Source organism: Numida meleagris, chromosome 5, assembly GCF_002078875.1.
Source record: "Numida meleagris isolate 19003 breed g44 Domestic line chromosome 5, NumMel1.0, whole genome shotgun sequence".
Taxonomy (NCBI): Eukaryota; Metazoa; Chordata; class Aves; order Galliformes; family Numididae; genus Numida; species Numida meleagris.
Genome location: NC_034413.1, coordinates 44933891 through 44952248, shown reverse-complemented (window position 1 = coordinate 44952248; position 18358 = coordinate 44933891). Strand labels below are relative to the sequence as shown.

Sequence of the window (18358 nt, the reverse complement as noted above, 5' to 3'; positions counted from 1 at the left end):
CAACTACCTGAAGGGAGGTTGTAGTGAGCTGGGGGTCAGCCTCTTCTCTCTTGTAACTAGTGACAGGACGAGGGGGAATGGCTTCAAGTTGCGCCAGGGGAGATTTAGGCTGGATGTTAGGAAATACTACTTTTCTGAAAGAGTAGTCAGACACTGGAGCGGGCTGCCCAGGGAGGTGGTTGAGTCACCATCCCTGGAGGTGTTCAAGAAACGTTTAGATATAGCATTGGGAGACATAGTTTAGTGGGGTTGTTGGTGGTAGGTGGATGGTTGGACTAGGTGATCTTGTAGGTCTTTTCCAATCTAGCTAATTCTATGATTCTATGATTCTAAGCTGCAGAAACACTTGACAAATACAAGCTGACATGTAGGAGATACAGGGTAGGGCTGGATGTGAGCTAGATCTATGCAACGTCAGTATGCTAGGTTCTGCTGGCACACCTGCAGGTTCTGCTAATACACCTCCCTTTTTGCCAGTACAACTACACACCTTAACTGCTTACAAGTCTCCAACTGCTTGAGAGAAGTCTGTCACTCTTCAATTCAGATAGATGTGTATAGCTCATTTTCATTAACGGTTTGATAGGTTAATATCTTGGGCTAGACATACACCCAAATTATATCTCTCTAAACTTATAGTAATCAGACTTAACAAGAACATCTATCTTTTCAATACATAAGCAACACAGACTAGAACTGGAATAATAAAATACATTATGACTTCTCATTAATAAACAAATTCCATTCAAAAAACATACATCAACCTCATGAAAAAGAAGAGCCAAAGAACCTCCTCCTATCATGGAATTAATACTGTATTAATACCTAACAGTCTGAAAGAACAAACTCTGAACATTACATTTATTTCCCTGGGTACGTGGGAAAACAAACCGAGAGCTTTTTCGTACTCACTGAAACCTGATCTTAGAAAGAATATCATTAACAGAAAGACTACAGGGAAGTCAACTATTCTAACAGTTTTGAATCATCATGTCTTTTCTAGTGTGGATTCCCAGAGAATTTGTGTCATCATTTTGGGCACTAGGCAGGCATTCTGGGACACATCTTCTAAATCACAAATAATTGCACAGTTAACGACAGCATTAGCTGAGATGCTGTCACTGGCAGTAGTCACATTCCCGGGCTTTCCCTTCTGTGGCCTGACCAGAGAACACATTTCCTTCTTAGTTTATTGCTCAGAAGGCTCATTCGACATTTCAGTTTACAAAAGCTACTCTGAAGCTACCACAGATATAAAATATAAAGCCCTTATCTTGAAAACTACTATGTATGCTCAAGAATGTGGGAAGCAGAATCCTCTGTTCCATTAGGTCAGACATATTTGACTGTTTTTTCTGAGGATTACTGCTCAACCATATGAAATCTCATTTGGTATTCATTTGCCTAAAAAAAATAATTCAGTAATAAGTCATTTCAGAGGAGTATGACACAGAGGAGAGGAGGACACTGAAATTTTAACTGCTCATGGTATATTACCTTACATACCTGAAGTCCTTGTGAACACTTAGCTCCTGAGAGTTCCTTGACATATCAAGCTTGAAAAGAAATACAGCCTGCCTCAAAGTTGTGAGAAGAAAGTTGTGACAACAGATTACCTACTCTGCAACCAGAACAAAGCTGATGTTCCTGTGTACTCATCCAAGTCCTTTAGGTTTTCTGTCAAGTTTCAGATGGTTCCCAGGCAACTGTAACAACATGGAATCAAGCATTGCCTGCTTGCTGCATTACTCCATCTGCTCCCCTTTGGCATCATCTCAAAGAGGATGTTTTTGGTGAATAAGTAATACATCCGGGGTTCAGAGAATTTGTTTAAATATTTGTGACATAGTGACAAATTAAACTTCTTTGCTGAAAGCTCACGGCTGTTCTGAAACCCCTGAACACAGCTGCTCTAATCCCTTTGAAGTAAGTTACTATTATGGTCACGTACTCATTTAAAATACTTTTACTCATGCTTGGTTACAAACACTAACCCATATCCACCTTCATTTGGTATGAACTATTAAGCTCAGCAGATTTTCTCTAAGTGGGAGCTAAATTCATTTTTCAAGTACAGTTATCAAAGAATACACAAATGTTTTCTGATCCTGCTTTTTTTTTACTGTGTCAGTAGTAGATCTTTACAAGCACATATATGGTGCATATACCCACTGCAACTGGGGACAGGTAGCAGTGTAAGCCCTGTTTGACTAGATTACAGTTCTGGCTGGGGCTGACCCAAAACCTGGATGAGGACCAGAGAGAAAGAGCTGTCTACAGCACTCTGCTGGTTTCTGTAATTTATCAAGTTGGCATTAGCAGATACCCTGAAAACACTAACAGGAAAATGTATTTTCAGAACATCTCATGGCAGAAACAGCTAAAGTTTTGAAAAACTCCTACAGGAAAATTTTTCATAAATACAGTTTGAATTTTCTGCGTTAACAGCTTATTATTTATGTAGGACCCACTCTTCCAGAAGCTTTGCTAACAAGATTATTTCATTGTGACACACTGAACATGTGTTCTTAACTTGTCCTTTGAGCAAAATAACAGCTTTGATCAGGTCTGCACCTCTCTATTTGCTATATGCCTTGTTTATCACATTTCAGATCACTCACCCCTGATAAGCACAAAACGAATTCTACTTGCTGCAGTAATCTAGTTCGGGCAAATATCTTGGATTTACAATGTCCTGCAACCTTCTCTGCTCTCATTTTTAAACTATTGAAATGGAAAACAGACGTTTCAGGATTTGAGAAGACAGATAGTTAAAAGTAAAAGTATATATAAAGAGGGTCTGGCTCAGTAAGACCTGTTTCACTTGAATAATGGCAGTATTATTTAGAAACCAAATTCTACAATACTCTTAACCAAAGTTCAATAGCTCATCAAACAACAGAAGTGCATTTTAACCAACTTGGCTGGCCTTTGGACTAAGTCCTTTCACATCAACACACGGGTATGAAACAGCTGTGAAGGTCAACCTTAAGGAGACCTAGTGAAATCATAGATTGGAAACTGCTTTTTGTAATGGGAGTTTTAAGATACTATTTATGTTCCCTCCACAACAAATCCTACTACTTCCTTGTATGCTGCCCATCTCCTATGAAAACTACAGTTATGGTACTGAAATCCTCAAAAGTATATCTGAATAAAATTTTCTTCTTGCAGCTAATAGAACAAATCGGTCTGATCCTACAGCTCTAATGTTTGAAATGAAAAAAAAATGAAGCAGCAAACTGCTCTGGGAAACTGCAGCAAAGCTTTACCTCTAAGAGAATCCCAAAAAGAGTATTTTCACTTGACTATTTTGCTTATTCCAGTTGACACAAGATCTTGTTCAAACATGACCAGACACAATAAAAAGAGAAGGTCCCAAAAGCCAACAGCAAATTCAGAAGTTTGAACAATTCCCAATATTTTGCTGAATCAAAAGTAAAAGCCACATGTGAGAGCTGAATGGTTGTTCTATTCGCTCTCCTCTAGTTAGACGGAGACATTCCAGTTGCTGCAGGAAATGACAAGCTCTTCGTATTCTTCAGTCCAATTGTTTCTTATCTGGAGGCCCCCATCATTCAGAACCTCTGCACCTTTTCTGGTGGTGTACTTGGTTAATGCTCAAGTAATTCCATTAATTTTATGGAATTATTTTGAATTTAAGCCAATGAGTTTGACCAATTTCATCCTTTAATCCACAGAAAGTTTCAAGAAAGATCATTGTGCATGATCTGAACAATTTATAACTCAGTCTTTAAAGACTCTGATTGCAGAAAAAAAGTCCTCAGATATACAGTATTTTTTAGGTACAAAGGATGATAAACAGGAGCAAGAGAGATAATAGGATAGTCAAGGAAGGGTCACGACAAAACGAATTATTCTGAGAGAGATCCTGATGGTAAACTCCTTGCACTAACTACACTGGCATCGTAACCCTTGCTGCTGCTGCTGAAGTGCAGGGCTTATGTTGTTTCAGAAAATCTGTGGATTATGTGCATGAAAATATGGTAATCAGAACTGTCCTGGCTCCACACACAAGCATCACAGCTGCAGAAGTCTCTGCCAACTATGCAAACACTCATTAAGCTGACCTCACAGGCCAACATTTATGTCACTCTCTAGAGGAAAAAGGCGGGAAAGAGATAAAATAGAACGCTTAACCTACTGACTTTATGAACTATTTCAGCTGAAATACTATGAGTAAATTACACAAGTATCAGTACTATACTAACATTCTTTTAAGACTCAAATTAGTGGTAGGGTTTTATAAAACTTGCAGATGTGAGTATCCTAACTTCAGTCAGTATTACTTGAAATGTCTGTCTCATCCACATGTCACCTTTAAAGCAGTGGCAGAAGTTTTATTTCCTTGAGTAAGTAGAGGCTGGTCATGGAAAGTACATGGTGAGATGCCATCACTTAAACAAGAAAAACAAACATCAACCAACCAACCAAACATTATGCTAAAATTCGTGGACCCTCTACATTATCTGTTACAGAGAAACAAAGACTGGCTTACAGAGAAGTTTAAGCTCTACATTTGCCAAAAAAAAAAAAAAAATCAAGAAAAAATATTTGTGTGCAGATGCACAGCTCCTTGGGTTTCATTCAAGTCCTAGCAGGATCAAAACCTTAAGTATACTATCATTTGCAAGCACTGAGGTAGGAAAGAGGAAGGCATGGGAAGGAATTGTATTCTACTCTGTTCTTTTAAACAAGAACTGATTATATTTGTACTGATGGCAATGGATGTGTGGAGCTCAGAGAAGTAATTAAATTTATAAATCTCAATTTTGTTTCCCAAAAATATTCACCAAAATGATGAATAAAAATAAACATTGAACTCATTGATTTTACGACTTGCCATGACTGCTTTGCCCTGTACATGTAAATTATTTAAGTGAGAAAGAGATTTGATTTGCACTCTCTTGCCAGGATACTGTAAATATGTCTGCTTCTCAGAAGTGCATGAGGTCCTTATATTTTAGCAGTGTATGGGAAAATACAATTAAAGCCAACTCAGAAAGGCTTATCTGTTCACCTCTTTGCTCGTATTTCTAGGGCGCGGCACAGCAATAACATGAATGTGGCTTCAGAAGCCTCTGATAGAAAGAGCCTCCACATTGTAAACCAAATAGGATTTGCAAAATGGATGTTTTATGTCCTGCCATGCCAATCTCTCTTTAGAACAAGACAAAATTGCCCAGGTGAAAAGGCACACTGACCGTGCTAGCCCTTCAGCAGATATATGTAGATTATGAAGTTTATGCTTTCCAGTTGCTAAGCCTCTACTCAGTTGCTTATTAGACTGTATTTTTCAGAATAAAACCCAGTGATTTTGAAGTAAGATTTAATTGCTGATAACTTAGATTTTAAGTTCGGCATAGGGATTTAGTGACATTAAACACTGGTGGAAAATACAGCAATAAAAAGAGAAAACTATTATAAATAAGTAGGTATTTATTCAATTATTTACCTGCTTTAAAATGTGTATGCTCATAAACGTTTAATTTTAAGATACAACCAAGAGATAGCCAGACTTTGCACAGCAAATACTACATTATGAATAAAAGTCCTGCTGCAGTTCTGCATTCTAAAACTAGTAAAAGACGAACAGGCAATTTATAAAATCCCGCACTTGTAAAACTGACTAAACTAAGAAAAGAAATTAAGCTACATAGTAAATAAGCATAACTTTGATTGATTTACTGAGTTGCATTTTAAGTTTAACTGTAATTTACTCTGGCACTAGAGAACGAGTGCAAAATCCATCATGATGCTCAATATTTAAACCCTGGCTGTTATTAAAGACTGAGGAAGATACTCATCACCAAGATACAAATACACACTGACGTGCAAATCCTCAACCACAATGAGTCATTCAGCAGCTCACAACAAACGTGAGGGAAAAAGGGCCCAAAAAAACCCCAGGTGTCTGGGCAGCGCATTGGGTAAGGAACCATTTCCCATCAAGGAATATAAAAGCAGAAGGTCCTACAACCTTTTGAAGGTAAAGTGAATAATTAGGGAAAGACAGACACAACTATGTGAGGTCATGCCCAGCTGAACTACTTAGTATAATTAATCATTTGCTATTCTGTTTCCTTGGCAACTTCTTTCCTGTGGCAGGTAACAACAGTTTGTAACTTTTCTTTTGGGAAACATAATTAATCTGAAGCTTGAGGAAACCTTGTCTCAGGATCAGTAATTATCACAGTTCTTGAGGTCTTTATTAACTAAATGCAGTGTCTAAGCCATTAACTGTTAGTCATGATCAATTCTGAGAAATACATTCACTGATTGAAGAATTCATTGCTTTATTCTGAACTCAGAAGTGAAGCAGTAAGTCAATTAAAATCTGATTACTGACCTCTAGAGTTCAGGGGTATGCCTTTGTGAGGCTGTGGTGTGTTTCATGTTATCTTAACTCTCTGTCACTTACTGGGACTTCTCTAGTCTGGAAAGCCACATTTACAGTATCTTCCAGGTGCTCCTCATGCCAAATTACTTTCCCCACTGTTGGTCCACTTAATCGAGAAACTGCAGTTCTGAATTGCAAAACTGAAGTTAGGGAAGTCTTTAGCTGCTGAATAATATTTTCTGTCAGTTGGGAAAAGAGTTAATGCAAGAAACTATGCGTATTTTTTTTCTTGTCTTTTCCACTGACAGGCCTACAGAGAACATCTTACACACTTGACACCCAGCAGGATGTGTGCAGGTCTTATGATACAGTGGCAGATGACTTTCTACATTTCTCAGTTTCACATTGCCTTTGCTTTTCTGTATTCCCTTCAAGTAGTGTATTTTATGAAACACAATCGATCCTTTCTCCTTGTGAAACTTTCATGATGTGAATGCACCCAATCACCTTTACATTGATATGTGAATAAACTTGGGCTTTCTAACAGAATTGGGTTCTAGCCCTTAACATACATCCCACTGCCTTAGAATCTGTCACAGAGAGCCATTTCATGCTTAATAAAGTCGTCCATGGAATCCATTACCTTTTTTCTGAGCTTCCTAAATGTAAAGGTCCATATCTTCCCGAAGACGAGACAAAACAAAATCTAATTTTATAAACATGATGATGACATGAATTTCTCAAAACCTTTGTTTCTTTTAAAATACAACATTACCATGTTATACTCCTACATTCTTTCTACTTCTTTCTTCTCCTGTTTGTGACAAACTCCCTTGTTTCCCATCTGCATTGGTGAGAAATATCACTGAGGCAGATTATCTCTATACAAGCTGCCTACTGGGAGTTGAAAAAGATTTCCTGACCTATCTGTGCACTAAATAGCATAGGAGCAAAACTATTCTAGAAGCCCAAAGCTCTTAGTAGATGGTTATGCTGCATATCTGTGGTGGCTACAGCAACGGTGGGGTTTGTGTGAGAATACATGCCCAGCACTGCAGCACTTCACATATATGTGGCCTGCAGAACCGCAGTCCTAAGTGCTTTAGACCCCTTAATGCTTCCGAAAGGCCAAGCAAGGCTCTAGCACTAGCCATGTTATGGGGAGGACACACTCATACACACAGAATGCAGTTAGAAGCAGAGTTACTCCGGTAGGAAAAGAAATTCTCCTCTTTTCAGGCTCTGTAATTTTAGGAATTGCCTCTAAGTATTACAAGTACAATACTCTTGGTCAGAAAATATTATTTCATAAGGCTGTGTTTCTTTAAAGGCTGAATTTTGTACCATAGCAATCATCAGAAAGCGCTGCTCTCCGTAGCATCAGTATGCACAAGCAGCACAAGAGAATAAAATAAATATATCTGACAAAACATTTCCTTCTTACAGAAAAGCAAAACGTGTTCCCCATCAGCCAAAATTAATATTCTAATCCTAGCAATACCTTTCTGTGTACTTAACCTCATGCACAGAGTTAACGTGAAGTTATGTATGTGAACAGTCCTTGAAGGAGGAGGAATGAAATGCGTACGCGACATCATTTTGGTTTGCACTGTACTGTTACTTGTGCCTACCTTTTCCTTGATATTTACTGGAGAACTGATTTCTGCCATCTCTCTTCTTATGAGAATACTGTCTGTGAAAAGAAGAAAAAAATAAATAAGAGATTGATTTTTAATCCCAAACTGACAAAGATACACAAATACAAATTGTATGTGCTTACATATAAGCATTGGAAAAACCTGAGAAAACTTAATTTTCCTGCTCAATCTTGCAAAAACAAACAAACAAACAAAAAACAACAACAAAAAAAACAACATAAAACAACAAACCCTAAACAAGATAAAATTTCATACTTTCCCCAGATTAATCCTACATACAAATTCTAAAAATGCTTCACAAGTATGAATTGGGATGGGAGGGGTATCATGCTTCTCCCAGCCATGTTTCTTGGACCCTATTCATTATTACTTGATACCATTGAGGTTTAAGGAGGAGCAATACCTTAGATGAATTCAGCATCTCCGGTTTTCCCATTCACCAGAAATCTTATTTTTACCAGAAAACTTTTCTGAAGATCCAATCTTAAAAAGCAGCTAAAAGTGCCACAAGGCCGAAAAGTACTGCACAGTTATTCTTTTTTTTCAAAACTAAATTAAAGGATTTAACCACACGCTTCCTTACTAAAGCTAAAAAGGTCTGAATGGTTAAATCTCCTAGTCTGCTCTGAAAATTTGGGCACATAATGGAATTTGCATGTGATTAAGAAACCCTGCGATATCCTATTTCCAGTTATTCAGCCACATAACTGAGAGATATTACACCACATGATGAAGAATTAACAGAAAAGGGAGTCCACTTGCCTAATCCTGCTTCCATCAAAACCAATTACCTTAGATTTCAATAAGAAACAAAGTTGAATCTTCACATTTTTAAATTAAGTCACACATGAAGAATTACAGAGAAGACTAAGTCAAATGATATAAAGGCTTGGCTTAGTTGCTAAATTTAACTCTTTTGCACAGCGATAAGAAAATATTGTCGTACATAAATGAGAATGAAATCTTAGTTCTTTCCAACTTTTTAGGCTGAAACACTTTCTCCTTTTTATCATTTGAGCCCTCTGCTATGTAAACTGATAATATTTCCCACAATTCTTCTAAATCTCTTAATGTACGTAAAAAAACACCTCCTTTAACTCCAGCTTTGAAACAGCACTTCGGGGGAGTTCAAACTCCAAATGTTTCTATTATAGAATTTTCTAGTATGATATAAGAATCTTTATTTTTCTTTGCATGTGTTTTCTAATTAAAAATATGAGGTTCAAGGAAGAACATTTTCAAGCAGAATAAGACTTTGTGGCAAGCAGGAAAAAGATGGCAGGAAGAAGAAAAGGGAATGCATTTTTGAGTTTTGGTCTGATGGAGAGTAGACACTAAATTATGCAAACCCACAAAAAAAGGTGCCAGAAGAAAACAAAGAAACAAAAAGTAACCTTTATTAAATTGTCATTAAAAAATGCCTGAAATGAGTAAGGTTCCTCCTGCTGTCTTTGTTTTACTGTGTCGTGAACACATTTTATCTGTCTGTATAAAGCACATACCTTTAATCTGTCTTTATTCAATTCAGTGGCTCAACCAGTTTGCAACGACAGAGCCCAAGTCTCACTACATATCTAGTAAGATTGCTTCCTGGCAACTGGGTCACTAATGCCTTACCATCTGCTGCATAAAGTATTTCAGATTAGAAGACCCCCACACTTCGATGTTGTTGTTTTTTGGTTGTGTTTTTGTTTGTTTGTTTGTTTGTTTTAAATCAAGGATCGAAGAGCTCAAATTAGTTTCTTTGTCAAGCCCTTCCGGTGACAGGAGAACTACAAAACGCCTGAAGAAAGCAGGAAGACTACATGGAATGTGAGCTTCGGACAACTCCATTTCCAATATTTAACGTGTGAACTTAATGCTCTCTATAGACCCTATATAACATTTTTCCTATTACTCTTTTACTTTTGTTGTCAGCTGTTTTTCATGCCAAGTGGGCACAGAGCACAAGATGTAGGCCACCAAATTTCCATGCAGACTGGAAAACCTAGCTGTAAAATCACTCTAACTCTTCATTATCCCTCACAGCTTTTCAGAAAAACATGCTTTCTATCAATAGACATCAAGCTCTGTGTTGCACTGATATTCTTCTGTTTTAAGATAATATTTTAATGAATAGTTATTTTACTTGTTCACCCTCATACCTATTATCTAGCAGCTCCAGCAACATTACAGACAAACGAATGGAAGCCTGTTCTCTTGCATACACTTAAACCAATACATACTTTACAATAACAATTAAAAAAAAAACAAACAGTATCAAGAGAAACAACAGAAAAAAAAAAAACTAGGAAAACTTTTTGGGAGGAACGGAACACATCACAGAAAACATGCACAGCAAGGTTTATAGCTAACAAACCCCTCTGACCCTGAAAACTATTAATATATAAAACCAACAAATGATGGGAAAATATCTGTCATCTTAAATCTTCAAGTTCTGCTTTTTCAGCATATTGTACCAATTTTGAACCAACTGTATATTGTAAAACTACATCTTGTATGAAACAAATTAATCAGTGATCTTATTTAGTGAAAAACCCAAACCTGTCAGTTCCTGTTAGTTAAAAGACAACAGCTAAATAATGCATCCAATTTAAATTAAATTTGTTTATTAAACCATGCAAGAGTAGCACTTAGCCAAATTTAATCTTCGTAGCAATGCTCTGACCACTTTAAAACAAGACACACGACACCTTGCCAGAGTTGACTTGCCTCTCCTTTGCTGTGTGCTCCAGGTATTACCACAATAATAGTTTTCCACTTATAAATGTGATGCTCGTTCAGCTGGCTTACAATTGCAAGCTGTATCAGGACTAGGCAAGCCACACAAAATGTACCCTCAAAAAAGAGGTATTCTTCTTTCCCTTTTCTTGCCCTCCACCCATCCTCCCCAAGATCATGAACTAAAAAGACATCAGCTTTTGCAAATAGAGTCATTCATCTACAGTTCAGACTTTTCATTAATATGCATATTACAGCTGTCAAGATGAAGATGCTAAAATTGAGCTGGAGCTATTTTCCATTCACCCTCTACAAGGGCAGATATAGAAATAACCTGCATTAAACACTTGCTCCTTTATATAACTCACAGTTCAGCACTACTAGTTACATAAAATACAAACTATGCATTGAAATCTCAGTATAGCATTGATTTTTTAAAATATCTTCTATCACTATATTTAATAGCTAATTGGTTTTGTTATTGCAGCAAATCAATTTATTGAATTGACTTCTTCCCTCAATTCTTTAAATCCCATATTGAAAAATTGCTGCACTTCTAAATCCTATGACGAAAGATTATAGCACATGAATAATTTCATGCATAAAAATGGTCCCAATTAAATTTTAAAGCTTTTGCTGGAGGCTTGGATCTAAATTTGAACAGCTCCATTCTGATCTGTAATACTTCAGAGAAGCTTCTTCATGCCTGAGCTGTGCAACATCAGAATATAGCCCACAATTGTGTTCTAAAGCTAGTGCAGTGCTGTGCATCTCAACACGTGCACACAAACATGGCTGCAGAAAAGTCTGCTACAGAAGATTTTCTGCAGTGCCTGAATTTTTCAGTTAGCACAAGCATTGAACATATTATGTATAAAACATACTGTATAAAGGGTTCTCAAACGCTTTGTCTTTCCCTGTATCTCTTGCTCATATTTGTGTTCTTGAAAAGTTAACGTATGTCACATCAACAAGGCTTTCTTGAGAAAGGAATGACAGAAAAGAAATACTACAGAATCCTGTTTTAAACAGGTTGTTAATTTCTGATTGCAATTTCCAGATGTGTTTTCCTGGAATAGGAGATCCCTCTCAGTTGCTTGTTACTTCCTGACCTCAAATACTGATGGAAGCGCATTATTTTTATACCTATTACATAGCTGCAAAGAAGATGGTATACCTTGCCTTCTAAACTGAAGCATTTCAATATAACAAGAAGAGAAAAATACAGCAGTGGCACTTGGAGGGAGTGCTGCACAGCAGACTAGATTAAGTCTGCCTGAGCTTATTTCTCTGTCCTACCAAATTAAGCAATTCACATTGCTCTTCGCAGGTTTAAGCTAAGGTTAAACTGAACTGGGGCTAGCTGAAGCGCTGGCACATGTTCTGTCCTCCTGACATTACTGCAAGTAGCAACACCCAGCAGGCAGGCAGTCAGGTACGGCCTTTAACCACTGTAGCACAACGTGCCTGAGCTCACCCGTCACAACCTGCTTGCTCAGCCTTTACAGCCATTTCTTTTCTGACCTCAAGCAGCTCCAAAGTCCCACTCTTGCTGCGTTCAGCCTCCAAAGAACACCTGCCACCTTTCAGCTAGTACTGCCTCCTGGGACTTGTCACTCACAAACACTTCCACTAAGGCAGGCCTTGGGGGCAAAGCCGGCAGACTCCTTCTGTGAAACATTCTGCATAGGTGAGGTTGCCTGCAATTCAAGCATCGGGGAATCAGGAAACAAGAGTCTCTGCCCTGCACTGCTGCATAATCCTGCAATTATCACCTGGTGCATTTAAGCATCAGATTTACAAGCAGGATCAGAAAAAGCAAAAAAATGCTTTTCCCTCCTCTAACAAAACCAAACCAAAGGAATCTGCCCACAAATACACGGAGGGGAAAATGAGCTTATGAAAGTGTCAATGTTGCCAGGCAGATAAAATTTGTAAAAACACCCCAGCAGCAAGCTGTACAGAACAGAGGAGAACATGACAGCTGTTCCACCACTTCTGACGCTGAAGATGTAACTTATCTTCAGCAATAGGGAAATCTCCCTACAAAATATCTCAGAATAAACTAGTCTGGGAAGGTTCTCCCACCTCTACATTTACAGATGAGCAAAGTCTCCTACACCACTGAAACGACATACATCCTCATCTGCCCACTGCAAGTGTTTCCTATTTTACTGCTTCCCCCTACAAAACAGTAATTCCAGGCCTCAATGACCTGACTCTTCACCATGCTTTTCAAATCTCTACCTGTTTTTTGCAGCCATCTGCTGCATCTTGTGCGAACCCAGTTCTTCCCTTCATTATGCTCATTTCCTACAAACATCCCACGACTAACATTTTCCAAGTTCCAAACAGCACCCCAAAAAAGCCTCTACCAGTTTTCTTGCTGTACTTCCCTCCTCCCTCCTTCACTAGTCAGGCGACTCCACAACTACATATCCTTTGGGTTACAGTACAGCAACATAAGGCAAGAGACAGCCTTACTGCTGACAAACTTACCAGCCCTACCAAGCATGACTATCCGCAATCACTGAGAAAGCTTTCACATTAACATAGAAACTGGAGTTCCTGAACGTATTTAAGTGACAAAACTGTAAAGTATATTAATGCTAGAATGTAGATTTTTTATTTCTAATTAAGGATCATTTACTTATTTCCAAGTAGATCAGTTGAAACACCCCAGATCCAAAAAGCTGACATATAAAGCACAGGCAAAACAAAGCAATCACAATTTTAGAACCAACTTCAAAAAAGATGTAATTGCTAAGTGTATCTAACGAGGTCGTAGCAGCCTGTGCTATGATTTCATCTACTGCATACCTACTTCCTCTACAAAATTACATTTCATGTTTAAGTGGGATTCCTATCTATCCCACACGTACTATATTACACTGGCTTGTTTGCAGACTTCCCCACGTCCTTGGTAAACACAAAACCAACACAATCAGAGACCCATAGCCTTCATTCTCAATTTGACTTTTTCTGACTTTATTACATAGGTGCTACAGAGAATGGCAGATGAATGCTGGGATGAGTACACCTTTCTAACGCATTCTTAAATTAAAAAAAGACTAGCAAAAGTGAAAGAAAGTAAGTACAATGCCAAAATTCAAGTATTTCAAAAAGGAATTACTCTGTTTTTTACTTGGACTATTTAAATAGCAGAAGATAAAAAAACTCTCTTACCACATCAAAGGTCAAATGTTAGTGCACACATGACTGTCAGTAACAAAACCTTAGTGTTCTTAGTTGCGCCCAAAGCCCTGCCACTGTGGTGCCAAACTACAGGAAACACAACTGAGATTTGCGTACTTGCCTCCACTATCTTGAAATTAGCAACATGTATGACTTTCTATTTTCTATAGCCTAGTTTCTAAAGAAAAACAGAATAGTTAAAAAATAAATATATCAAGTGCATCTAGAACATATTAACAAGCATACTCCTGGTGGCTTTTGGCTTTCTGTGCCATTTGAAGTGAAGATATTTAGAAAAAAGAACAAAGTACAATTAACACAGAGCTGATATTTTTCCAGTACTGTTTTGAGTCTATGTAAAGACTCAAAGAGTCTTTAGAAACAGTCTATGCATTCATTTTATATTTCTAGTTTTACAGGAATCTGAGTTTAGCCACTTCAGGCTGCTTAAGTGTTTGGGTAAATTTGTTATCTGATGGCTTTAGTAGCTTCTCCTTAAACTTAGATACATAAATGCACAGACACTGCAGAGGTCATGCTCATCTCAACCACAGAACGCAGCAGTTCTCCCTTCTGCTCAGCTAAGGCAGCCTGATTGCTTGATGGTTACCACACTGCCTGAAATCCACTGGCTGCAGAGCTGTAAACAGGATGCAGGAAGTAAGATGTCTCACTGATTCCACATGTAAGTCTGGATTCCGACAGAAAACAGGTTTGTGCTCCCCCACCTCCTCCCTGAGGATTTCTGAGATTACTGACATGACTGTCTGAGAAAGGAGCAGATGTCTCAAAGATAAAACAGCCTTACAGACTGTTTGCTTGGAAATAGGTAGCAAGATATTAAAGTTTAGAAAGTATACAAAGGTGTATCAGGAACTCAATTATGTCATTTAACACCATAAAATCTATGGACCTGTCTGCTGTAATGAGGAAAAGCACAGAGGTGAGAGTGGAACTGGAAAGGTACAGATTTGATGGGTAAACTGTTTGATGGACAAGGAACTGGTTGTGAGATTGTACCACGAGAGTGGTGGTCAATGGCTCTGTGTCTGGATGGATATCAGTGACAAGTGGTGTTTCTCAAGGGTCAGTACTGGAACCTGTGCTCTTTAATATCTTCATCAGTGACACAGACAGTGGGATAGAGTGCACCCTCAGCAAGTTTGTGGATGACACATTTGTGGGTACACACATACTGTGTGGTATGGTTGACACACCAGAGGGATGAGATTTTGTTCAGGGAGACCTAGAGAGGCTCCAGCAATAAATAGGCCTAGGTGAACCTCATGAGTGCAAAGTCATGCCACCTGGGTCATGCCAAACCCTATCTATCCATACTATCCATACTATCTATACTATCTATACTACTATACATCTATACTATCCCTAACTATCAATACAGCTGAATGAATGAAAGGATAGAACATAGCCCTGCCAAAAAGGACTTGGGAGTACTGGTAGACAAGCTGGACGTGAGCCAGCAATGTGCCCTCGCAGCCCAGAAGGCCAGCTGTATCCTGGGCTGCAACGAAAGAAGCGTGGTCAGCAGGTCGAGGAAGGTGATCCTTCTCCTCCATCTACTCTGCGCTGGTGAGACCTCACATGGAGTACTGTGTCCAGATGTGGAGTCCTCAGTACAGGAGAGATATGGAACCATTACAGTATGTCCAGAGGAAGGCGACAAAACTGATCCAAGGGATGGAACACCTCTCCTACAAGGACAGACTGAGAGAGCTGGGGCTGTTCATCCTGGAGAAGAGAAGGCTCTGGGAAGACCTGAGAGCAGCCTTTCAGTATCTAAAGGGGGGGCTATAAGAAGAAAGGGGACAGACTCTTTAGCATGGTCTGCTGTGATAGGACAAGGGGAAATGGTTTCAAACTAAAAGAGGGGAGATTTAGATTGGATATAAAGAAGAAATGTTTTACAATAAGGCTGGACAGGCACTGGAGTAGGTTGCCCAGAGACACGATGGAAGAGTTGCTCTTGGAGACATTCAAGGTCAGGCTGGACGGGGCTCAAAGCAACCTGATCTAGCTGTAGATGCCCCTGTTCATTGCAGGGGGTTTGAACTAGATAGCCCTTAAGGGGCCCTTCCAACTCAAGAGGTTATATCATTCTGTGATTCCTTCACACCTGGGCTGGCTTCCTATCAGGCTGCGTAAAAAGCTGGTCCTCCTCCTACTTGTAAGCTCCCTTCAGGTACTGGAAGGCTGCCATGAGGTCTCCCTGGAGCCTCCTCTTTTCCAAGCTAAACAAGCCCAAATCCCTCAGACTTTCTTCACAGGAGAGGTGCTCCAGTACTTTGATCATCTTCATGGCCCTCCTCTAGACCTGCTCCAACAGCTTGGCATCCTTTCTGTATTGGAGGCCCCAGGCTTGGACACAGTACTCCAAATGGCGCCTCACAAGGGCAGAGTAAAGGGGAACAATCACCTCCCTCTCCCTGCTGGCCATCCCACCTTTTGATGCGGCCCAGGGTACTGTTGGCTGCCTGGGCTGCAAGAGCACACAGCTGGCTCATGTCTAGCTTTTCATCCACCAGGACCCCCAAGTTCTTTTCCGCAAGGGCCCCCAAGGAGTTGTTCTCTGAGTCTGTACTCGCATCTGGTACTGCCTCGACCCAAGTGCAACACCTTGCACATGGCCTTGTTAAACCTCGGTAGATTCTTGTGTGCCTACTTTTCAAGCCTGTCCAGGTCCCTCCGGATGGTGTCCCTCCCTTCTGTTGTGCAACACTCAGCTTGGTGTCATCAGCAAACTTGGCCAGGGGATACTTGATCCCATTGTCTGTGTCACTGATAGAGATGCTGAAGAGCACCAGACCCAGGACAGATCCCTGGGGGACACCACTCGTGATCAGCCTCTACCTGGACATAGACATTGACAAAAACCCTCTGTCTACAACCATCCCACCAACGCTATCCAAGCTGAGCTCTCCCTTAGCACAAGTTTCAGTGTGGCTTCCCCAAAAGATCAGTGTCACTGCACTAGCTGCGACTAATGCCTCGTGACTGATACCATGTCATTGTTAGAACTAGAGCTGCCCTCCCAGAGATAATGTAGATATAAGAATCTGCTAACTTTGTAAAATACATCTTGTGCTGAAAAGATCTAAACCATCTGCTTATATTTAGGTCATTAAAACCACCCTGCATCTGAGCAATAGAGATCATTTTTCTTTAAAAAAAAAAGAAGCTTAAGAAACTATGGTACCTTTAGGATCAGCCTTTAAACAGCCAAGATTCTGTTTGTGCGTAAATACAGTGCAGGCAGGATTATACCACAGTGAAATCAATTAAAGTGGTTCTCATAGCCTCTGGCTCATGAGAGCAGAAAATCCAGGAGAACAGCTGAATACAGCCAGCTGTAAAATAGATATCTGCATTTGAAATAACAGTAAAAAAAAAGATAAGTGGTAACATTTTGCTGATCTTTTCTTGTACTTCTGAGTAATTCATTCAAGAAGAAATTTAGTCTAACGTATGGTTACTATGCTCTAGAATACCAGCCATTAGAAGTTATTTTTCTTTTTACTGATGCTTCAATCTGAATTCTAAATCTGTCTCCTCCATGCACTGCAAAATGTTGGCCTCTGCTCTTACCATTTTTGTAATGAAACAAATAAAAGCTCTGCCATATGAGATATCTGAATCAAAACATTGACAAAAGGTCAACTCTGCATTAATTACAGCAAATTATAGGGATGGAGAATCAGGCTACAGAAGAGGACACATGAAATTCCTGTATGTAGCAATGTATCCATGTTGCAACGGATGTGTACCAGTACAAAGATGATATTTTATAATGGCTGAGATAGGAGAGGCAGGCACATAAACATTCCTAGAAAAGATAATTTAAAAATTAAAGAATTACATCACTTGCAAGAATCATCACAGCATCATCAGCTGACATTCATAAAATACCCTACTACAGAAAAACTAAACAAGTCTTTGCTAAACAGCAGACACCAGAAGTTTAGTTAATTTTGACTGTTCTTCTAAGAAGCTATGTTAGTTCAGTAGTGTGTGGAAACAATGAATACAATACAATGCTTATAATTTATTTTACTTTAAAGTATAACTAATTCATAAAGTAAAATAATAGGTACAATTACTTAACAAATAAATAGCATCCTAAACACCTGGAAACAAAAAAAACCACACGCAACACTTGGTTGAAGAAAAAACCGGGAATTCAGATTTCAAAAAACATTGTCTGATTTCTGGAATGGAGTCTTATGACACAATACCACACCTTTCTGGGGAAAGGTATTTACATTATATGAAAGCTACGATCAGCTTTGTATCTTGTGAACAGCCAAGCGACTTTGGCACAAACTCCTCCCACCTTCTTTGCCATACTAATTAATAGCCAAACATTTATTTTCAAGCCAGCCCTTCACTAAAGTTGCATGACTGTATG

The 18358-nt window shown here is 39.0% G+C and overlaps 1 protein-coding gene across 1 annotated transcript in view; it reads right to left on the bottom strand.

The window, feature by feature from the left end:
• The window catches only part of SPATS2L (spermatogenesis associated serine rich 2 like), an 80297-nt gene that overhangs the window by 34166 nt on the left and 27773 nt on the right, over positions 1-18358 (bottom strand). Inside the window, exon 3 of the mRNA XM_021400540.1 lies at positions 7993-8054. Coding sequence (XP_021256215.1) covers positions 7993-8031 — 39 coding nt within the window. The 5' untranslated portion in view covers positions 8032-8054. The remainder of the gene's footprint in view (positions 1-7992; positions 8055-18358) is intronic.